The 23,252-nt window shown below is 35.2% G+C and overlaps 1 protein-coding gene across 9 annotated transcripts in view; it reads right to left on the bottom strand.

Moving 5' to 3' along the window:
- The window catches only part of TBC1D5 (TBC1 domain family member 5), a 318,020-nt gene that overhangs the window by 235,166 nt on the left and 59,602 nt on the right, over positions 1–23,252 (bottom strand). For 6 of the 9 annotated variants that reach the window (XM_087771874.1, XM_087771803.1, XM_087771812.1 and 3 more), the window contains exon 2: positions 20,116–20,270. The exons of 1 other annotated variant lie outside the window; for it this stretch is intronic. Coding sequence is in view for 6 of the 8 variants with exons in the window: in XM_087771803.1 (XP_087627929.1) it covers positions 20,116–20,270 (155 nt within the window). In the remaining 2 variants the exon portion in view is untranslated. Of the gene's footprint in view, positions 1–20,115; positions 20,271–23,252 lie in introns of those variants that run through there. 2 more of the 9 variants (XM_087771855.1, XM_087771842.1) reach the window with 2 other exon arrangements.

Below are 23,252 nucleotides of genomic sequence, written 5' to 3'. Positions count from 1 at the left end.
GGTGTGTGTGTGTGTATACATTTTTTTCTTTTTTTAATCAGAGACACAATATTTTTTCTCAAGTGTCTAAAGTGCTAGTGGTCATAATCTTATTTAATAATGAGAAAACTCTGAAAGATACAACACTTGGGCAAAGCCAGTCTGGATATCAGGCAGGATGTACGGATCTTTTTGCAATTTTTTGTGGGAAATACTGAAAGAAAGAGAAGTGAGAAGGACTGCAACATTTTCTAGCTTTTCGGCTATTCAAAGAGTCATAAATTGAATTAGTAAAGTTTTCACAGAACACAAACTTCCATGTTTTGTTCATACCTTAACTTAACATAAAAACATGATTATATAAATTTTTAAGAGCCAACGTATCTTAAGAGCATTATTTCTCGCATCTTTCAACTCAGAAGGCTTTGTCATTTCTATCTCCAGGTCTCACATTTCATCCTTATCTTTATCATTATCTTTTATCTTAGAAAAGTTCTCTCATCCCACATTTCTAAACAGATAAGGAATGATGCAGAGGAAGTTCAATGCAAACTTCTGCATCAGTAATGATCCGTATGTTTCACCACAGATCCAGAGAACTAGATGGCCACATCAGAACTCGAATGCTCAATTCTAACTGTACCTGGACAGTAACCAAGACAGGCCAAAATCAACGACACTGCTAGGGCCCACAGGGTTAATATAAGTTATTTAACTTATAAACAAAGTGACATGTCATCATTTCTTTCAAACACTTTCCCAGTTCTTTTTTTATTATTATTTATTGATGCCTAAACAGTAGCAGAGATCCTTGGAAAGTCTGGTTCTGATTGTGTAAGGTTGTGGTTTTCAAAAGCAAAGCAGGTGCTCTCTACAAATTTCTTTCAGAATTGTCCTTCTTGAATCTGGAGTGAGGTCAACAGACCAAGGAATAACAGGGAATGCTACCTGAATGAACCGTTGCTTTCTGGCAGGAAAAGAATTTCACTACGATCTATGGTCAAAGAAAATTTCAGTAGTTGTATCTTTTACTGAAGTAAAATCATAGGGGTTCATAAAACCTGTGGAAATGCACTTGAATTGCATAGATCCACCCTTAAACCAAAAGGCTGGCTGATGCCAATGTATTGCTCCCTCCCACCATCACAAAATTAATGGATGGATACTGTCCTGAGCTGGAATGACAATTTTACCATTATTATTTTATTAAAGTCAGCAACAGTAAGAGCACCAAGGTACAATGACCAAATGTTTATACCAGTTTCAGCTGACTATGGAGAAAAACTTGGGCACTTCTACTGAAGCTACAACCTGTGCTAATGCACAGCTGAGTTTTACTTCCCTAAAATGACCAGGGCAGAAAAGGCATGGAGGGATTCTAACAGGTTTGGGCTCAAAGGTTAAGGTTGTTCTTATTCTACTAGAAACAGTAAAAGAAATATCTTCCAGGGGAATGGAATCATCTGTGTGTGCTGCAATATGGAAATGACTTGTCAAGGAGACAATAGGGAAATTAAAGACAGCCTGCTCACAAAAATATACAAAACTGGCAAAGAAAAGGCAACAATATCTCAGAGAAAAATGGTGGCTCAAACCAGGCTTAGAAGGTACTACTATGGGTTTGATACTGCATATCGAAGTTTCCAAAGTAGTTTTTTCCTGAAAATTCAAGATACACAGCTGGAACAATTTTACTCCTTTTTATACAATTTCCTTTTCTCCCCATGCGATCTGACTCTTGCAATGTGAATGAATACATGTGCAGTGAAGGATTAACACATCACTGATTTTTTTTTCCCTGTTTAAATAATTCTGTGTAGGCAACACAATTTATTGGTATAAAGTGGGATTTATGGTAATATATTTCCTCTTCAAGACATAAATAAGATTTCTTAATAGTTTTCTGTAATTCATTTTCATATAGTACCACATTCTCATACATTTACTAGCATAATGCATCTGCTAGAATAGCAATTGCATACCCTGAACACTATTTTAAAAACTCTTCAATACTAACAATCTGCTAGAAATATTGTTATCCCTCTTCTTCCACAATTCATTGACTACTTCTTGCAGCCTTTTATCTTCCTATTGTATATGCTGGATTTTACAAAAATTTTAAAAAAAACCCCAACCCACAAAACAGAAACGTATAAGGTTTCAAAGAATATGAAAGCTATCAAGCTAGAAAAGTAGAATGTTACACTGAAATAATTATCTGAAAATTTACAGAAGGCTACAGGTCTTTATTTTTCAACATTTCCCCTTACTGCATGTTGTATTGCCTTAATTTTCTGAGAAGTTAACTTTTCAGTCTCTGGTGGTGATAATTAGAATATGAACTGCACATATGTCTGTTTTTTTAACGTGGACAGAAATTATGTAATTATTCAAATTATATCAGAATTTATATTCAGAAAATTGGTTGTCAGTCAGAAGTGTCTTCTTTACAAAATGAAAAAACGACTGCACTAAGAGCACATGAATTCTAGCATGAATATCCACTTACAAAATTCTCTCTTTGCTTAACATGTTCTCAACATTTTAGTTGTCTTTGCTGGACTACCTTCTATTAGCAAGCCTTAGGAATTTTTTTTCCACTGCAGAGGAGCTAAAAGAACTAAAAGAGACGACAGTAAAGAATGGGGTATTTCAGAGAATAAAGGACTTGAATGCAACTACATTTTAAAATTTCAGCTACCTAGTACAGTATCAATATGCAGAAAAAATGTTTTCCATATATTTAATGCCAGTTACCTGAAATACCCTCCGTGAGTCTTAAGATTCGACCTACTCTGTTGGCAGTCCCTTTTTCAGGAACTTTCTTTCAGGAGCTCAATGGATAGTATAACACAGGAGAGAAACATCTACAAGTACAGGTGGAGTTCAGAGGGCCTGCCTAAGCTAAAGCTATTTTTCTAGTGTTATCCATGTAGGAGTTGCATAAATGTTCCAAAATACAGAAACAGACATACACATACATATGCACGTATAAAAGTTATTGTCAGTGTATAAGTTACTACTATCCTGAGACTGAAATAATTTATGTAACATCTGTTTTCATATTTTTTCTAATTTTTTCTAATTAACATGCATATTTAACGCATAAATGCTCAGACCACCTATTTTTCTGCTGATTTTGTCCCTTTTCTAAGTCATGTGTTCCTATGGGGTGCTCAGCATAGATGAAGCATTAAATTTGGTTGGAGGAATAGTGGGTGAATAGTAAAATATTTCAGACTATCCAAAAGAAGAAAGTATGCTAAGAAAATAATCTAAAAAATCTGCTACAATGGGTTATAATATAAAAATAAAGGGGCTTCCCAAAGAAATTGAGTCTTCTGTTCATGCATCAAAAGTGGAATGGGAGTGAACACCCACCTCTGCTCAAGACATTAAGTCAAGAGTTTAGCCTCTGAACTTTCAGCATCTCTACTTTCAGTTTGTATAGAAATGCAGGGAGTAAAACTGAGCCAGTGCAAACCAAATTTTAGTGATGCAAGATGCCACAGTTGTGTTTTTTTCATTTCTCATTCTCAATCCTTAAAATATTCACTTCATGATAGATGTTAGAAAGCACTGAAAGTCAACTTTATCAGAAACAGATCTAAAAACACAGTAAATGTTGCTATTACACTGTGTTCTTCACCCAATATCAAATTGTTAAAGTTAAGAATCTAAAACGTTGAGGAGAAAATAGGGAGTGGAAAGAATTTATCCCTTTACATTTACAGAATTCTTCCTTAGAACTATGAATATGTTTTAGTCCATTTTTCTCCTACCATCTTGTTGCTACAAATCTAAAACAAAGAGTAATAACAGCACATGCCATCCTTTTCTGTATATATTCTACATAAACACTGGTTTTGCTGTACATCATCTACATTTGTGTGAATTTAAAATACATAATACAATTCAAAACAGAAGAAGAGCTGGGGAGGGAAGCAGGAGACTGTTATAGTTCTTGTACCTGTCATATCTTTTCTGTTTTGCTATTCATGGTAGAAGTCTACTCATCCTTACAGATGGCATGGCCTACCTGTCCAAGCCTAAACAGACCCGTTCGAGTCCTCCTAGGGCTGAAAGTCTCTCATGCCTAAAGTTCAGACATTCCTAAGCTCATGCCATTTTAGCCATTATGAAGAGAGAGATGTATTCGTAATTTGCCAGCTCACCAGTAAGCAGAAGACGTGATCAATGCCTATCACAGTTAGCTTTAACTATCTTCTCTCAGCACCTTCTCCCTACAGGTTTCATGAGATCCAAAGTGAGAAAGGCAATCACATTCCCCATACAGTTACAGTACACCATTGACTCGCAGGTGATCCAACAAGGAGCCCTGAAAGGTGGTGCATCTCCCACCTTTAAGCAACCTGTTCTTTAACTGACATGAATGGCACATCAGTTAAATGCAGGAAGCATTTACCTTTCTTCTCTTTAGCCCCTTTGCAACCTCAGACATATACATATTTTAAAATACTAACCTTCTCAATTGCTATGAAAGAGAACAATCTGTCTTTATGGTCCCCAAATCAGAATTTGGACACATTAAATTTCTTTTGACCACTCTTAATATTTTTGAACATTCTTAATACGTGAATATTTTATTCAACCTCAAGTTGTAATAGGAATCCTCTCAGAGTATAATAAAAATTAGGAATATGAACTCTCTGAATTAGCAATTTGCCACATTATAATATCACAACTAAAACAAAGTGCACCTGATGAATATATAAATACTGCAATCTCACGACTACAATTATTACATTTGGGGTGGACTTCAGTGAAACTGAAACCTGGGTCTTTGCCAGTATTTACATGGAAGAGCTTAGCAGCACGCATTCTGTGAGCAAGGTGGACATTTAATACAGCCAGAACTTCTGAAATACTCATATTTCTTCAGCATTCTGTTGATATCTTCCAAACTGAAGCACTTCAAAGCTCTTTTAAGCTTTCTAAGCATCCTTCTTTACCTTTGCATGTTTTTAACACAAAGAACGTTACCAGCGTGAATCCTTACAAATGTAGATTTGTAAGAAGTGTAAACTGGGATTTATTAATGCATCAAAACCAAACATTAATCCTCACAATCTGCCCCAGTTACAAAGCACACCCTTGTTCCAAACTCCTCTTTTGGCTGGCCAGCTTGCTTCTTTAGTAACCATGCTAAAGGAGCCTGTAGATAGCTTCTTCACAAATCCCAGAGGCCTGGGCCTCCCTTTCCAATCCTGCCCCTCTCGCTTTGGTGAAAGACTTGACCAGCAAGCTCCTGCTCCTCAGATGGAATGGACAGGATACCACCCCCTTTGCTTATCTGAGTTGGACACAAATTTGCAAGGTTTTATGAACTAGCACCTTGTAGCATCACTGCAAATCCCACTGGTCTGTATTTGAACTGCTAGGTATAGGAAAAGGTTTTCAGTAAAGATTTTCTCAGATGCCACACAAGTATCATTGCATCACTGCAGCTTTTTTTACATTGTAAGTCAATACTTTCATTATAAATTAAAGAGGCATCATTATGGTCACTACCTATGAAACTATCAAGACAAAGTCCAAAGCACAGCAGTTTTTCCTCAGTTTCTAGAGAATAGAGGGAAACTTGTTATGCAGAATTGCTTCCCCTTGAGGGTAATTTTTTCAGGGAAAAAGAAAAAACAGGAGGGGAAGATGGCACTATATGACATGGGTTAATGTTGAGTTAGAGGAGTTTCTAACAGCTTCCATTTAAGCTATACTTGAGACACTGTATTTTAAAAAAAAAAAAAAAAAAAAAAAGAAGAAAAAGATCTGAATTATTCTACTGTTATCATGAAAGCATCTTAACTCTTGCAGGTGAGCCAACACTCACAGTTCCCATTGTGCTCATCATTAATACTAATCTGCATATTAAATAAAAAGGTATGCTGAAGGCAGCTTCCTAACAAGTTCACTGACTTTTCCCTTTGCCAATTCTAGCAGCCCAGAGACAGATGCTCACAAAAAATGGAAATGTAAGTGTTTCAAAATAATTTAGCATGTTGCTAATAAAGCCAGGATGGGGGTCCACATGAAGTCCTTAAATATGTGGCTGCAATATAACATCTTTTGTACACAATTTTGTTTATGAGCACTTCTCATCTTCATTGAGCTCTATGGAGCACAGAACAGCAATCTCACTACTACATCCCATAGGTAAAAGCACTGTGATATCCCTTGCGTAAACTAATATAGCTACATTTCAGAAACGCAATTTTCATCGATAGGGAATCAAGTCCAAACTAACAATTTATATCTTATTAAGAAATTTCTGACTCAATTTTACCTGTCAGTTACATTTATAACCCTCAGGTTAGAGATTTGAAGATAACTGCGATTCAACAAAGGGCTGAAAAACCTTTGGTTTTGCTGGTGCTAGCATTGTCTACAAGCTCAACAAACCGCTGCATTCATTTACCTAGTAAAGAATGCCTTTACAACCAACTGGGAAAGGTGGTCAAAACTGTCATAAAAGTTCTTTCTATGGAAATAAGATTACATGCTCACAAATTGTAGGACCAATCTACAAAATATTTGGAGCATATGCACATACAAAATATCTGTAAAGTGAAATTAAGTTTCCAAAGTGTATCAGCTGCATGAGTGCATATCAAGATTCAAGAATACCAGGTTAAAAGGCACCTTGATTATATGCAGTATATTAACAAAGAATTATCATCCCCTCTTTTTACTGCTTCTCCATGCAAAGATTGAAACTGTGCACCACAGAGCACCAATTACAGAAATAAGCATCACATTTTTCAAACTATGTATTATGCTTCATCAAGACTTGACTTGACTTTTGGTCACTGTGCAACTGGTGTATATTACATTTGCAAACGGGTATGTGAAAGCTGTGCATTTAGTAATGAATGAATGACTGGTTGGTCAGGGAATCAAAGAGATTCACCAGTGTAAAGATATGAGAACCTGCTTTGATAAGCTTTGTATGTTTCCAGCTCTTAAAGTGTCTTTAGCATCTGTTGATCTTATCAGGTGTTTGAAGCAGTCTTAGATATACAAATAAAATGAGCCCTGAACAAAATGTTTACCCTCCATCTACAGACTTTTGAAACCTCTGATAATGGTACTAAGCTTAGTAGAGGAAAAATCACTTCACTCTCTTTAAAGACTGTCTTCATTCCTTTCTGCCTTCTCTCCATGTTCACCTACATTTCTTATGAACTTGCAAGGAAAAGTGACAACATATTTGGCCTCCTGATTCTCAGGCACCTAAAGGACTGCTTGTACAACCTCATACATCTTTCTTTCCTAGAAGCACAGCTCTTCCTGCTGTGGACAGTCAGCTTGCTATAAGCATCATAATCTTTCTGGTGACTCCAAACCCTTCATCACAGCCAGGCTGGAGATTTATCTGCCTTCCTCAGCAAACCAGAATTTCACTGGATATAAGACATGTAAAATTCACCTTCTCAGATAACCAGTGGATGAAAACGTACAATAGGAGACCTACTTCTTCAATAAATCAGAACAGAAACAGATTATAAAAAGGCCTTATATGAGAGAGATGGGGAATAGGTCTGTAGCTTTGCATGTTCAGCCCTTTCAGTTGTGAGGGGTACGAGAAGGATCATAAACTTGATGCTGGTAGCGAGGCTGAAGAGGAGGAGAAAGTTATGCTGACTCTGTGTGACGCCACATTCATACAGGAAGGATGACCCGCACTGAGCACACTACCGTCAGGTAGCTGACGGATTAACTACTTACTATGGTCAGAATTTTTTGTTTTCTCAACTTGCACTTTTCAAAATTAATTAATTGAAAATAATTAATTAATGCTTCTGATATACCAAACATTTTCAGCCTTAACTTACTTGACAGAAGTTTATTCTCTACCCACTGTATTTCCAAAGCACATCAAGAAAGAAGTAATAAAACCTTTGAATGTATATGGGAATGATCTCTTCCAGTGCCAGATTTTAAGTAAAAAATGGATGAATATGGCCACCTCAGTCATAACGCCAAGTAAAAATGGATGAATGTGGCCATCTTGATCACAATGCCATGCAGAAAAATACCAGTTAGTTTGTTCAAAATCTCTGAGGCATCTGTCAAAATATGGTCATACTCTGCAGGAGAATACATGCATACAAGTTACTGAAAAGCATGACGACACCAGCAGCTGGAAAGACAAATACATTCTATCAAGCTGTGTGCATCATCACCTTTTTTAAGAGATACTGTCCAGAGCTTTGTTTACTATCATGCCTGCCTTTGACCTCCACAACACGACAGAACTACTTTTGCTCTTTTACTTTCTCCACCACTATCATAATATGAGACTATGTTTCCTTTTTCGTGTTCTGTCCTGTCCTGATAAATACTCCACATTTTAAAGGGGTCACTAATGCAGCCCAGCCTCCTGGTGAGCAGGCTTAAGTATGTTTATATGGAGAGACTGCATTGGTAAGCTGCAGGTCCCCAAAAAACATATACAAAGCTAGCATCTTTACAATGATTTACTGAAAGCAGCAGCTCGTTTTAATAAAACCATCCCAAAACATAAAATTGATTGAACCAACTGCTGTGCAGGGCATACACAACAGCTGATCAAAATCATTCAAGATTTTTATTCCTATAGAATATCTCCAGAGCTTGTAGAGTTTTTCCTACTTTATTACTTCAGTTCTGATACACAACTCACTTAGGCAAGCAGAAAAATTAAGGCTGACTGATATTTGTTCTGATATTCTTAACCAGAAATTTAGATAAACCCAAAATCTCACACATGAAAAACAAAAAAAAAAAGCCAAATATACTTGAAATCACCAGCATTTTTCATAATGTAAAGACTATTATCTTCCCAATTATCACTCTTCAAATGACATAGCGTACCTTGACTAATTGTATCCCAGAGAAACTCCAAAAACACACCATACAGATTACTTTAAAGGGCACAACGTTTCTTCCATTTCAAAAAGTTTTAATGGATAGATTTATAATAGCATTTTAATATGAAGAAGACTATTGTGCTTTAAAAAAAGGCAGCAAACCATGAAAACTTTTTCCAAACTGAAAAGATATCATTGCTAACTTTACCTTCCTTATACAAAATACCACCAATAAGAGTTTATCTTGTTGAGCCTAACAAAAAGTTCACCTTTTCAGAGTGTGCTACATGAAGCTTTGCTTGCCTTTTATACAGTAAAGTAATTTTATGGTATTGTGTCACAATGAAGGACAAAGATAAGCCAACTGTTTAGATTCCTCTCCTTTATGTTGTGGCTTTGATCACTAACAATGCTGCGTGAACAGCCAACAGAAGGCTGACATTTCATAAAATATGCAGTGATAAAAACTAATACTGTAGCATCTGGGAGCGATATATAAAATGCAGAAATACACCTAATAACTGTGATCTTAAATTACAAGTTACTAAAAGCTAAATAAGCAGCATACCTAAAAGAAAGACAAAGATTAAGACAGGATTTTTGTGCTTCTACTCCTAAAAACAAATCTAAAAAAATTATTATTCTTAACAATTCCTCTGGTTCCCTTGGATCTTAAAAGCAGCCTTGTAGAAGAGTGCTTTTTTGCTGTATCATTAGGTATCAGCAAAAGCTAAACACATTATAAGCCTTCTTTGTGCTATATTAATGCTCTAATGCTTTGTGAAGTCCCCGTTATTGTCTCTTTTAAAATATCAATCACACAAAATACATACTAAACCTGGTGACTGACTCTTCATTGTTATGGGAAAAGCTGAAGCTCTATGACAACCAAAATAAGTAAAAATCCTTCCAATAAGCTGCATAAATTAAGTAAATCTCAGAGTAGAAATTACATTATTTTCATTTATTTACCTTAAGAACATTAAGAACATACAAGACAGGACACATAAAATGGAGGATTACATCCTAGAAAGCAGTGAATCCCTAAAGAACTTACAAGTCACAGTAAATAACCAACTGCTTTTTTTGCTCTTACTATGTTGCCATAGCTAAGAAGCTAAAAACAATCCCTGGGTGCGTTACAGGGAAATATATGGTAGTACTAAGGACCTGAAATTATCTGCACATATGGCATCACTGGAATGCCATAACCAGGCCTAGTATCTTTAATTTGAAAGAAAGTTGAAATCAAAAGGGCCCAAAAGTAGTTACAAGAATTACAATCAGGAAAACCTTCTTGTTATTATGTGCATGTGAGAGAGAGATAAGACCAGCATATTTAGTTTATTTATGATAAGATTAGAGGTGACTTGATTGAGATCTACAACTTACTACATGTGGAAAAGATGTAATAGTCAATAACTCTCTAATCAAGCATAGAAAAGGACAGTACAATTATTGAAAAACAAAATCAGACAAATTCAGTCTAGAAATACATCATCTTAATTATTACATCAGGTCAGCTAGGGACATAATGCGTCTCCTTTTGTATCTTAAACATCAAGCTAAAGGTGAAGTAATGATTTTGATTTAAAAAAAGAGAATTAAATCTTTACATTGTATTATGTCAAAGACGGAATGGCTAAATAATCAAAATGATCTCTCCTGCACTGAAAGCAGTTTTATATTAAAGAAACTGGACCACACAATTAACTTTAAAAGACAGTTTTACAGACCAACGCTGTTTTCATTTATGATTCCATGGGTCATACTTTTCTCCAGTTACTCAATATGAAGAAATTACTTTGTCTAATGTAACATAAAAATAATTTTAAGAAAGGGTGCAAGTGTATTATCTATCTTTACATGAATACATCATCGAGAAACAAAGAAGGAGTGACCTATGTGGTGCAACAGGTTAATCAACCACTGGTCATCCACAGGTCTACGTAACATTAATATGAAGCTGAAACAATTAAACAAAAATCAAAGCTAAAGTAATTGCCCCAAATAATCTGAATATAATGGTGCAACACCTGCTTATGGGTAGCACTTCCTCAGCATAGTTAGATCTAGAAAAATGCCTAAAGACCTGTCTTACCAAGGAAAACATAAGAAATTCAGCTTTTTAGTATTAGGCCCTCATTTAGTAACAGGGGAGAAGGAATCAAGTATCAGATGAAAAAGAATGCAAAAGAAAATCCATATTTGGTGCCTGAAGAACCATGAAGCATATTTTCTGTCTGAAAAACCCATAGCAGTTTAAGTACGTGGGAGGCAATTGCCCTTGTGCTTATAATTAGAGTCCAAATTTAGGGATTTCACTGCTTAATGCACACCCACCTGCTTGTTATTCTTACCATTGTTTTTTATGTCACTTAATGGAGATAAATACTCTTTTCCCACCTCATATTTACATCAGGGCTATTTAATTTTTTTAGGCTGCTATAATAGGTTAAACGGCAGTCTCAACATCACTCTTCATCTCCCACTGGACAACGAATGGCATTATAAGACTGAGAATAGATGAAGGCATATTTACATTCATAATGTTCCTGACTATAACATTTATGTAAATTATGATTTTACATTTGCAAATACTATAATTCTCAGTTTCAATGAATACTTTACTACTCTTTCATCATTAACTTCCTATGTACATTACATGGAGAGAAAACACCAATGAAAAATAAAGAAACTAAGTGCTGTGATCAGAGAGGTACAGATCTTCTGTAAAAGGAAAAAATGCTTTGTTTCTAAATTGACTTTACCCCTGTATAGACAGGGTGCTGGACTACACTTCACTGCTGATTCGGAGTGCATAAAACCTACAGAGGTTTGTAAGAAGGTAACGAAAAATTTCACATCGATGGTTTATATTTTAACTCCACCAAAATCAAACAACTGTATTGCTGATGAAAATGAAACTTTTTCCCATCTGTTTAAACAATATTTTTTCTATTCATTAACAAAACACCATGGAAACACTATGTTAATTACAGAACTGCATGTAGAGTTTGGGAACATGTTTACAGATGTTACACAAGAATGAAAAACTCCAAAATATCAATTTTCATTAACTAAGCTATTGCTCCACCAAATGGAATGATTTTTAAAGATCCTGAGAGTGGAAAATGAACTTTTCAGTTAAGAAGAATATTCACCTCTCATACCTATCTTAACACTTACACACAAAACCTGTGTATTTCTACATACACTTTGTTGGGATTTTTTTGTGATGTTCAACGAAGTATTTCCCTCAATCTTTTAAAATGTAAATCTGACTCAAAAAAATCTATGCTTCCAGAATGAAACACTGTCAAATTAAATTGGTCCAAATATTCTGACTTATTTTGAAATGACAAACTTTTTTTGTATTTTGGTAAAGAGCTTTGTATGACATTTTCAGACTGTAAATACAAATATATGTAATGCAACAGCTCTCAAACTACCACAGTCTCAGATACATACGTTATTTTTAAAGAGCTGATTCCCTGATCCCTGAGAACCACTAGGTGAATAAAGAAATGTTACTCATCTTAAGGGAGCAAAACTGGGCATGTAAGACGAGTCAGGTCAGCCCTGCGTATAATGAAATTGCTCCTTATGGATGTCGTTTTTCAAGTTATTCAACATGTAATCATTAGAAGACTCAACTTGAAATCCAAGGACTGTGTATACATGCAAAGAGAAACTCTTTAAAAGAACAGTGACTTTTCTGGTCATTCTTACCTTTGTACCATGTAATAAAAATGAATCTAAAAGGACTTCAGGTTCATGTTCCAGTTTGGCAAGTAGAGAATGCGTGGACTCGGATGATGACCCAAACCATCAAACTGCCTCTTCCATTAAGTATCACTTCCCTTTCAACAATTACTTGAACCAATTTATATTCTGTGTAAAGTACTAAATTTCTTAAGTTTCTGCTGAATGCCTGGCAAAAGGGAAGGCAGTAAGGGTATCGCTGCTGCACTGGTGCAAATTATGGCTACCAAACAGGAGTTCCTTCCTCTCAGCACCCTACAAATACTGTGAAAAGGGACAGTTATTTTGTGGGACTTTTAACAGCAAAACCCTCAGGGAAGTTGAGGACACCTTCCCAAACCCACAGAGTTTGTCTGTATAGGAAACAATAAAGTCAATCTAATACCACCCTAATATTTGCTGCAGGGAAAATACTGAAATCTTAAACTAACCTCAACATTAATTAAAAGAATTAAAATAGTCACAGGAAACAAGATGCTGAAAACTATTTGAATACTGGAAAAGTCTTGTATACAGCTTTTACCAGAATTCTTCAAAGAAGTCTGCACATGAAATCTGTGTTTCAGGTTCTTGCATTTTAAGTTTGCCCATTAATGATATATTCAAGAAAGCATTAAATCAGAAGAATAGTATCAGATAAGTTACAAAAACTACATTGGTCAAATTTTCTTTTCAAAGAATCTAGCAGCATAAGGCAGATCCCTGTGTAGAGTAAAAATAAACTCATGGCATGAATGAAGAAATGTACTGAATACTAGAACTTCTTTTTGATATGAAATAGTTCATCCTTTTAATGATGTATTATAATATATTATCTTTTGGAATGAGAAAAATATTTTGTATGGAAATGTTTTTATATTTATGCTAGTCTATTACATTTCTTTGCTAAAAACTAAACATTGAAGTACAATGAAAACGTGATTGTTTCCCCCCAAAACACTACAAATCCATGCAACTCTCATATCTATAGTTTTCATGCACAAAAATAACCACAAATTCATTCAACATTTACACTTCATTCATCAAAATGCATTTAATATATTAAATGAATGTAGATACATAATTAGTTGTTCACTATTCGTCTGGAACAAAGTTTCACAGTATAAAATATCCTCAACTGGAGCACTAAATCCTGATTAGAAGTATTAGATACTGATTCACAACTTAAACATTTTATTCATTTCCCTTGCTTTTGTCAACACTTACAAAGTAAATGCCTTTGTAAAAGTTTTTAAGCCAAAATCCAATAGAAGATACTGTATGACTTTTCTGCTTGTTTAAAAAAAAACCCTCCACTAAATTCCTGTTTATTTCAAGTATTTGTATTCATACTGAGAAAACTCAGTAATAGTATGAAAGTTCAGAAAAGTACTCTTGTATTTGCTTTAAGTTAAATACCTTCCAAAGTCTGAGTCTAAATGACCAAAAAAGAAACTAAGTACAATCTGTGCTTTCAAGAGCACAGTGTAATTAAGGTCTCCCTACCATTTACTCAGGGAAGAAATACTGTTGCTTCTGGATTTTAAATTCATTAAAATCACTTTCCTGTCAGATGGTATGAGTGTCTCCAAGCAAGAGTGTCTTGATCTACTTTCGGTTGTTACATTTTATGGAAAGAATACATTCACCTAAAGAGATGAGCATTTTCTTCCTTTTGTCCCCTCGACTCCCCTCTTCCCTCTGCCAAATGCAGTTATGTGAGAATGACAACTTTTTCTTGGCTCCAGCTTGGATCCCTCTACAGAATATATGTCTGGGATTTTAAAATAATCCAGACTAATGTCCCAAGACAAAGTTTGAACAACATTTACAATATAGAGACATTCTTGCAACTGACCTACAACTCCCTTGCAAAAGAAGAGAAATAAGGCAAGTTTCAAGATAGAAGCAACCTTCTCATTGTGCTTTTAATACGACCTCAATATTGCAAGGCATGCATGCTCCTGAACAATAATAAAACAACGTTCATCCATTTCTCCCAAATCTAGTTCAACCATTTGTACCAGAATCAATGCTTATTAAAGTAATGCTTATTAGAAAAGATCTTACAGGAACAGACATATAACATGGAGAAAAATACTGCAAAAGTGGATGGCTCCTTAAAAATACTGTGAAAATGGATCCTCCTTTAAAAGCTATAAATCTGTAGAAACATTATGTTCTCAAAGAAAGTCTTTAACATGAAATCATGTGCTGTACATCACTCATTGCAACCTTTAATAAACCCACATGAAGTTGCTGAGAAAGTTCTGAGTTCTGTGAAGTTCCACATTAATTTATTTAAATACAATGGAACACTGATAATAAAGAATAAATTCTGACCATAGTGGTTTCTATTACCTAAAAGAAATGTTTAAAGTTATATATTTAATAGATGAGTTCATTGAATAAGTAGCACTCAGCAATGTGCAGAGGGTCTTAAATTAGTAGGCAGTTGGTCATCACTGTCACTTTAATTTGGCTTTATTCATCTGTTTTCCATCTAATTACAAATTCTGGCCAGTCACAACAATGAGCAATGCTGTGACTTGCATTGGAGATACAGTCCCTAATTCTGGACTCCAGTTGCACACTGGTACCTGTCAGTATCATTCAGTACATGTTCAGACATTCAAATCAGTATAACTTCAGAGCAAAAAGCACTAAAATCCTGTGAACTTCCTTAAGAATTTGTCCTACAAGCAAAACATTCTGTAAGTCCCACAGTATTTCTTGGGGAGGAGGAGAAGGAAAAGAAAGAGAGCCAAGGACAGCCATGAAATAGTGTCCCTTCTCCTTCAAGGGAGGTTGCAGCCAGTTTTTGAGAAATGTTTTTTCCTTAAAACTTTACTAGAACATTATCACAGCTTTGAGCGCATGAGAGACAACTGCCTGTGATGGTCACATCTATAGTAAGAGGGTCCCTTCAAACGCGCCAAAATATCATTACTATCTTGTGTTTAAATATACACCACTGCTAACCCAAGAGTTTCCCTCCCCATGGTTTTCATGATGCAGAAACACGTAAGGCTGCCACTTTTAATCCTTTAAGAACAACTTTAACGAATTCTTACTTAACAAATTCTGATCAGCATTTACGATCACCTAAGTTAGCAGTCATCTCTTACTGAAAAAAACCACAAGTAACAGTCTTCTGACTGGGTTCAAACAATACCACTTGTTACCAGTGCGATGCTTCTGAAAAAGTTTGGAAGTCATCAAAATGCAGAAGAGATGACATATAATGAAACTATATAAGAGACATACAGTAAGCAGGTAACAACAAAGGCAAGATGTTCCTGTCTTCAAGTAGAATAGACTGCTTTGGGTTGGAAAGGACCTCTAAAGGTCACCTAGTCCACCCCCGTGGCTATGGGCAGGGACATCTTCCATTAGATCACGTTGCTCAAAGCCCCATCCTGGCCTCAAACACTTCCAGGGTTGATCATCCACAGCTTCTCTGGGCAACCTATTCCAGTGTCTCACCACCCTTATTATAAAGAATGGCTTCCTTATATCTTGTCTAAATCTACCCTCTTTTAGTTTAAAACCATTACCCCTTGTCCTATCTGTACAGGCCCTGGTAAAAAGTCTCTCTCCGTCTTTCTTATAAGCCCTCTTTAAGTATTGAAAGGTGCCAGTAAGGTCTTCCTTAGTGCTGGCATTTCCAAATAGCGAGGCTGGTTTCCTGGTTAAAATGAAAACGAACTATAAAGCAGGCACCAAGTACAATGTAAAAAGCTCTGCCAGACCTGGCTGGGCTCTGTCCAAGGCCAGATCAAGCTTCACAGCCAAACTGCCCAAACTGAGGCTCAGGAGGCAAACGGTGCAGCCTGCCAGGGGGCAGGGGCAAGGGAGATGCAGCGGACAAAGATGACTGCCAGAAGCAACTTGAACTAAGAAGGATGTGAAGCAGTACCAATTTTGTCAAGTGAGGACCAGCTACATAAACCGGATAAATCCTGACATGCTACCAAGAGAGAAGAAATGATGTCTGAAGAGAACGGGCTAATAACACACAGTAGTGCTACTCTTCACCAGGACAATCTAACAGCTACTGAAAATAAAGCTATGGGAATTACTAGTCCTGAGGTGATATTATGTACCCTTGTGGGAATTTATATAACTTGATTTTAGTGCTTTGCAAAATAACTCTTGATCCTGGACCTATTCTTCCATTCTTTGAAGCTGCACGTCCTGCAAGTTTTGCTACATCTGAGAAAAAAGTCCTTAGCTTATAGATATCTCTCTCTATAGCTGATCTCTGCAATACAGCCATAAATTAAACATAGGCACATGGACCACCCACACTGTAGGAACAGCAACAACAGAAACATCACAATGAATGCGTGTTATTTTCTTTTTTTTGAAAGACTTAAAATGTTCTGCTCATACAGATGTGTGATGACCTCTATGAGCTGCGTAACAGTGTAACAAATGGGTAATTTAGTTGCTCCACAAACCACAGATTACTGTAGTGTTTAAGAAAAGATGCCATCTGTAACATGATTGCAAGTCACCAAATAGTGCTTTTTAGGCTGATATAGAAGTTTATTTGAACTTAAAGGAAGTAACTGACAAATTATAAAATACCACCTATTCTAGAGCCTGTAAAAAAATACATAAAATCACTTAAAGGTTTCTTTTTAGAAAGTACTGCATTTCAAATTATAACCACTTTCTGCAGTACTTAATTATCTGAGATATTTCCTCTAAAAATACAGTTCATATTTCCTGATGTTTCATAACCCAGTTTATAAAATGAAGACTTTACAGCCAGGCTACAAGCCAACAATTATCAACTATTATACAGGATTTAATTACTCCTTAAGTCAAAGCAACTATGCTTAAAGCTATATAGTATTTCGGTTTCTTTGTAAGTTATTTCAATAGTGAAACGTGTTTGACCAGTTTCATTATTATGTCAACAAAAAAAAAGTCTGAAATGCAAGAAATTGGGAAGTGTTAGGCAGAACTCCAATCTTGGAGAAGACTGGAATAATTTCAAGCAGAGGGAAATACAGGAAAATAAATACCTGGCATTTAAAAATATTTTGACTTCAGAGAAATTATTGGTCTTAAATATAGGTTTAACAAATTAGGAATAATAAGTAAAACACATGAAATGTGCATTATCACTTTCCAGTCAAAGAATTCTTAACATGATTTAATTCAAAGTCTGAAAAATCTACAGCATACCCGTCCTGAAACAACTGTGTCAAGCTTACTATGAAGCAAGCACACGGATATATAATTTTAAAACAATTATACACATCTGAAATACTAAGGTTCCTAAAAAACATCAATAGCAATGTTCTTTTCTAAAGCAATATTCATTGCTTTCCTTAATGAGATTTCTATTTTCTTGTTTTCCTAAGAAGAGCTGTAAGAGGCAAAACAGCCAAGGACAGAAGAGATGCACCGTTCAGCAAACGGGGGATGGGGAAAGAAAACAGGCGCATTTTGGCAGTCTTTTAATCATGAAGACAGAGCAGGCAATTTCATTTTTCTTTCTTCCCTTCTCATTTTCACTCAGCAGCCAACAAGAACCACCAGATCTATTGATTATATGCATACTACGTTATTGCATGGGTAAGTAAAATCAAGAGATGAAATGGAAGGTAGAGAGGGGCAGCCACAGCTTCGAGTTTGCATCTCAAATATTAAGACTTGCTCATAGCGTGGTCTACCACTGAACAAGCGTAATACCTACTCTGCAAATGAAAGATATCTGGCAGGTTACGTGGAAACCCCTGCTGCCTGAAGCTAGTTGTCTTCACTGGTCTGAATGCTGCCTCCAACACCTGGAGTGAGAGAGGAGGGAAGCCTTACACTACCCCGAATTTGGCTTGCTCTGAACTCACCATGGGGTAGAAGCCAACTTTGTCAAAAGCCTTAATACTTAAAGAAAGATCTCCCAGGCTTATTCAGGAGTGTATAAATCTTGTCTTATATTAAATGTACACTGAGCTAACCAGAATATTCAAAAGCTGCTACAGCAATTTGCAACAACAATTTTAACTAGTTTTTGAAAGACACATATTCTCTAGTAATAGGAAAAAAGCTATTTTTATTAGTTTTTCTAAGTATCAAAATAAAAAGACATTCCCAAAATTATGTAAATCAGTACAGTGAGTTCATTATAATTATTTACTATAGCATTATCATGTCATTTTTTAATTTCACAAAGTTGGATGCAATGAAAAATGATCTTGATATAACCTAGAATAAGCAGTCTAAACACTTGAAAATGGTGAAATCGTATAACCACACATGCACACACAAAAAGACTAAACCACCAAAAGCACAAGTCTTTACTTCTCAACTCTTTTTGACAGTTCCAGAATTCAGGCACACATCCAGAAGAACTTTCTGCCCCACGTCTGGTCAGTAAAGAAATTGAGGTTAACCTTTAATTTTTAATGTCACCTGCAGCCAGTGACTGCTTTTTCTAATGCAAGTGACAGATAAACAGCAAAACACTCCCAAGATGATACACAAAGCACCACACACCATAAGTGCATTTTTATTTTTATACCAACTCAATTTCTCAAATGGATAACCAATGTTCCTACTAATTTACATTAAGAATTGAGTGAGGCATGAAAATTGTTCTGATGCATAGGCTCTATTTCTTTAATGTACTGCATAGTGTTCTGTACTTTATTGCAATGCTGGAAAAAACTAACTACACTTCAAAGGTACAGAAACTATACATACAAAAACACAAGCACATGTATGTCTTAAAAAGTAAGTTCAGAGAGGGTTTTAAATTATCCAGAGCAGTATGAAGGAAAAATAACTAATTAAAGTCACTGATGGAAGTCAGTAAAAGCAAAAAATTGTTCCTATTAAAATGAGTTTCCTGACCTTTAATCACTTGAACTGGTGTTTTTCTGTAGACTGACTACTTTAAATTGCTACCTTGCTAGGATTTCAACTTTCTAATTCCTTTGTACAGCTCAATAGTATCACCTTAACATTTGCAAGCTAATTCCAAACTAAACAGAGGGAATATGGCAAATTGAGGTAATATAATCTAGCTATTTAAGGCAAAACTGGAAAGTCTTTAACAGCAAACACTGTATCATTACTAAACACTGCCATGTTGTTAATGTAAGGAGAGGTTTCAATTAGATAGTGAATTGCCCCTCTAGGTCGGGTCTTAGGGCATATTATGGAAGAAAATAAAAGCTCCCACTGACACTGTCTATGTTTCACCTGTTCTGTGGAAAGCAGACTTCAATACAGTTATCCGTCAGTTTTAAAACCAAATACTACAGTCAATATTTTCACTTGTCTTTTAAAATTTAATGTAGCAAAGTGGGGAGAAAAGCACCTATGCTTGTAAAATAAGAGAGTTTTTTTACAGAATGGGTATTTAAATTAATTTTTGGACAAGCACAGGAAAGACATCACAAACATCATTTTCATAAATGCTAAATGTGTAACTATGGCATTAATGAAAATGAGGCAAACTCAGTTTGCTTTTTTTAAAAAAAACATAGAAAAATTAACTCACATAGTGGCAGGTGCTCAAACACAAAGGAGACAGCTGTCCTTACAATGATATTCTCCGCACATTCAACAGTCAAGCAGCGTTGGGATAAGGCCCAGTCACCAGCAGCTACGAGGAAGCTGGAGTAGGAGTGCCGGTACCAGACTTCTGCAATTGACCTTTGGATGGAGAATAAAGATGCTTGATGATAAAATGCTAAAAACATTTTTAATTTTTAGTTTGATCTAAAGGGATTCAAGCGACCTAAGGCATTGGATTTCTTCTGGAAATTTCCATATAACAAAAAGTCATGTGACCAAAACTAGTATTTTTTTCCAAGTCAAATAAGCATTCCACATAATCATGTAACAGGAGAGACAGAAACAACATGTAAGATAAGTCCATGTGGTTCAATTTATTTGTTTTTAAAAAGACAATAATGGTAGATAGTCAACTCTAACAACTTGAGCATTATGAAGACTTCTTCAGTATTCAACCTGAAATGTGTATCAACCTGCAATTCTTGACCATTTCTTAGCATTATTTTAAATTCTTCCTCCTGCAACTGAACTTCTTAAAAATGTGTATTTTACAAATTTCAGTAACTTGATCTTGTTAGATGTATTTTCTAGAAAGTGGTTAATTCATTATTAATAAGACCAAAGAAATTGTACAGGGTTCAATAGCACACTACAGCTGGTTATAAACACACTGAAAATGTTCAAGGCTACGGTTCTAAGAAAAATTTAACAAATCAAATTCCAACACCTGATCAGCCATCTATCTTTTATTAACTCTCTTTTAACTGTTCAAAAACGCACTTGTAAATCAAGAATTTTTTTTTAATCACTCATCAGAACATGTTTATGCAGAATTTTTCAACTACTGTGAGATAATTAAATTCTATTCACATAACAATGGGATACATTGCTATTTTAAATAATTTTTCCTATTAAAAACATGCAAAGCTAATAGTGTTGAATTGGAAACAGCATCTTCCCTTTTTGAAAAGCTGGTACTTCACTCTGTTTCTATAGTGTTTCCATTAGAAAATCTAAGAACACAACCATCTAAACACATTTAAAAAAAAAAGTCCTAGAAAACACTGATTTTGCAAGTAAGTACCCAAATAGCTCCTGTAATCTGACCACTGTTCTCAAAACAAATTAAATTGCATTTAGAAATAAACTACGAAAAACATACTCACTGAAGGAATAAATTTTGGCATTTCCTTTTAAGAAATTAAATAAAATTGTCTACATGAGTATATTAAACAGTTCCAACTACATAGTGTTTTGTTTTGTTGTTGGTTTTTTTGTGTGTTTGTTTTTTTGTTTTGGGCTATTTTTGTTTTGTTTTTGTTTGGTTGTTTTGTTTTTTTTTTTAATTTGGATTAGCTTCCTAGTTGCAATATACTAGCATATAAATATATTTTTATTCTAGAGCATACTTTGAGTTATTAAGCCTGGCATTAAATTTTGTAACAAGATGTAATATATCTAATTCAAGAGGGCTTAGAGTATTCCTGTATTACTTATTAATATGTTAAGTGAATGTTTGGACAATTGATTTCAACTAGGTTTTGTGACTAAAACATGTGACAAAACACAATTTTCAGATTACATAGTCCATTTGTCATAACTACTGCTCTTTCTAATTTCTATAGGTGTTAACAAATTAAGCAAAAAAATCCACACTGACTAAATAAAGAACAGTAGCCAACTCAGAATTTAAAAGCAACCTCAGCATCATTTATATATAGCCATTAGCAAAATATCTTTACTGCTTTTCCTTGCTGTTCTGCTTTCCTATTTACTTCCTTTGCTTTTTATACCCTCCTTCCTGCATTTTACCCTTAAACAAATGAAGCCTGCAAATAAAGAACAGTGAATACATATATTTACAGAGGACTTACTACAGTCTTGTACTGAAGTAATAATGAATAACAACAAATATATTGCTCAGATACCACAACAAGTCAATTCAGTCACAGTTGGATCCAATCAGTGACTGGTTTGCTTTAAAAGATCAATATATTTAACAGACTAATCCTGTAAATTCTTACTTTAACAACAGAAACATCCCCAGCCAATGACTTAAATAATATTTATGCATCAAAAGAAATGGAAAACATTACTCTATATAAGTTCTGAAAACAGAGATGACGACAATGTATTTCATACCAGTGCGGCACAATGATTTTCACATTATTCATACGGTTGCGATATTAGTTTGCAACAAGTTACACTGTAGAATGATCTCTATCCCTGCATTTTCTGAGTTATAAATGAGTTGAATAGAGTATGGAGAGTGGGAAAAGCAAGTCTCCCCATTTAAGCATTTGGACTAGCCAAAATCAAAAGACAGGCTTATAGTGAATATGAAGAAAATTGTATCAGTGGAAATGAAAAAAATGAAGAGATGAAAAGTTACTGAAATAATTACAAAAGAGAATATAGGATTATGTTAAGATTTATATAACATGACATAAGATAAAAATATTATTTTTCTTGAAAAGTAAGAGAGAAAGTAACTTGACTACTTGAACTAGAGAGTATCAGTAAGCAGAAACAGGAAAGAAACTGCCCGTATTTTAGCAAAGGTGATGAAATCCTCATGTAGACTGCTCACTTTGTCTGAAAGATCCATACTACACATTTCTGGAACCTACATGGGGACTACATAAATCAATACCATGGCAAAAGCAGACCATCTGCCAGATTTCTTGAACGTTATTTACAGAAAATAGTCTTCGAAATATGAATAAAGAGCTTTCCTTACTTGTGTAGATGTCTGCATACCCACATAGGATGGAGGAAAGCAAGAGTTTGGTATCATATTATATGCTAGTAGAAGGTGCCTAACAACTAGAGTTACTCCGATGTTGAAAGAAGTAGGTATCAGAAAGAAAATGCAGGTAACAAACTTCTAAATGGAAGTGTTTAGGAAAGCTACATTTTGCAGCTAACAAAACAGGCACAGTAGTACATACTTTCCAAGGGAATCTTTATGTTTCCCATGATCCACTAGTCCTAAAACTATGTTCCTGCTTGGAAGATGGAGAGCATGAAAGAATCCCAATGCTTGGCCACTTGTTCACAGTAAGTCTTACTTCACCATCCTTTCAACATACATTAAACTAAAGCCACTTAACTGGGCAG

This window comes from Nipponia nippon, unplaced genomic scaffold, assembly GCF_047370975.1.
Source record: "Nipponia nippon isolate SJK-2023a ecotype South Korea unplaced genomic scaffold, ASM4737097v1 scaffold_1, whole genome shotgun sequence".
NCBI lineage: Eukaryota > Metazoa > Chordata > Aves > Pelecaniformes > Threskiornithidae > Nipponia > Nipponia nippon.
Note: the sequence above shows the minus strand (reverse complement) of the source record. Positions and strands in the feature narration are given on the sequence as shown.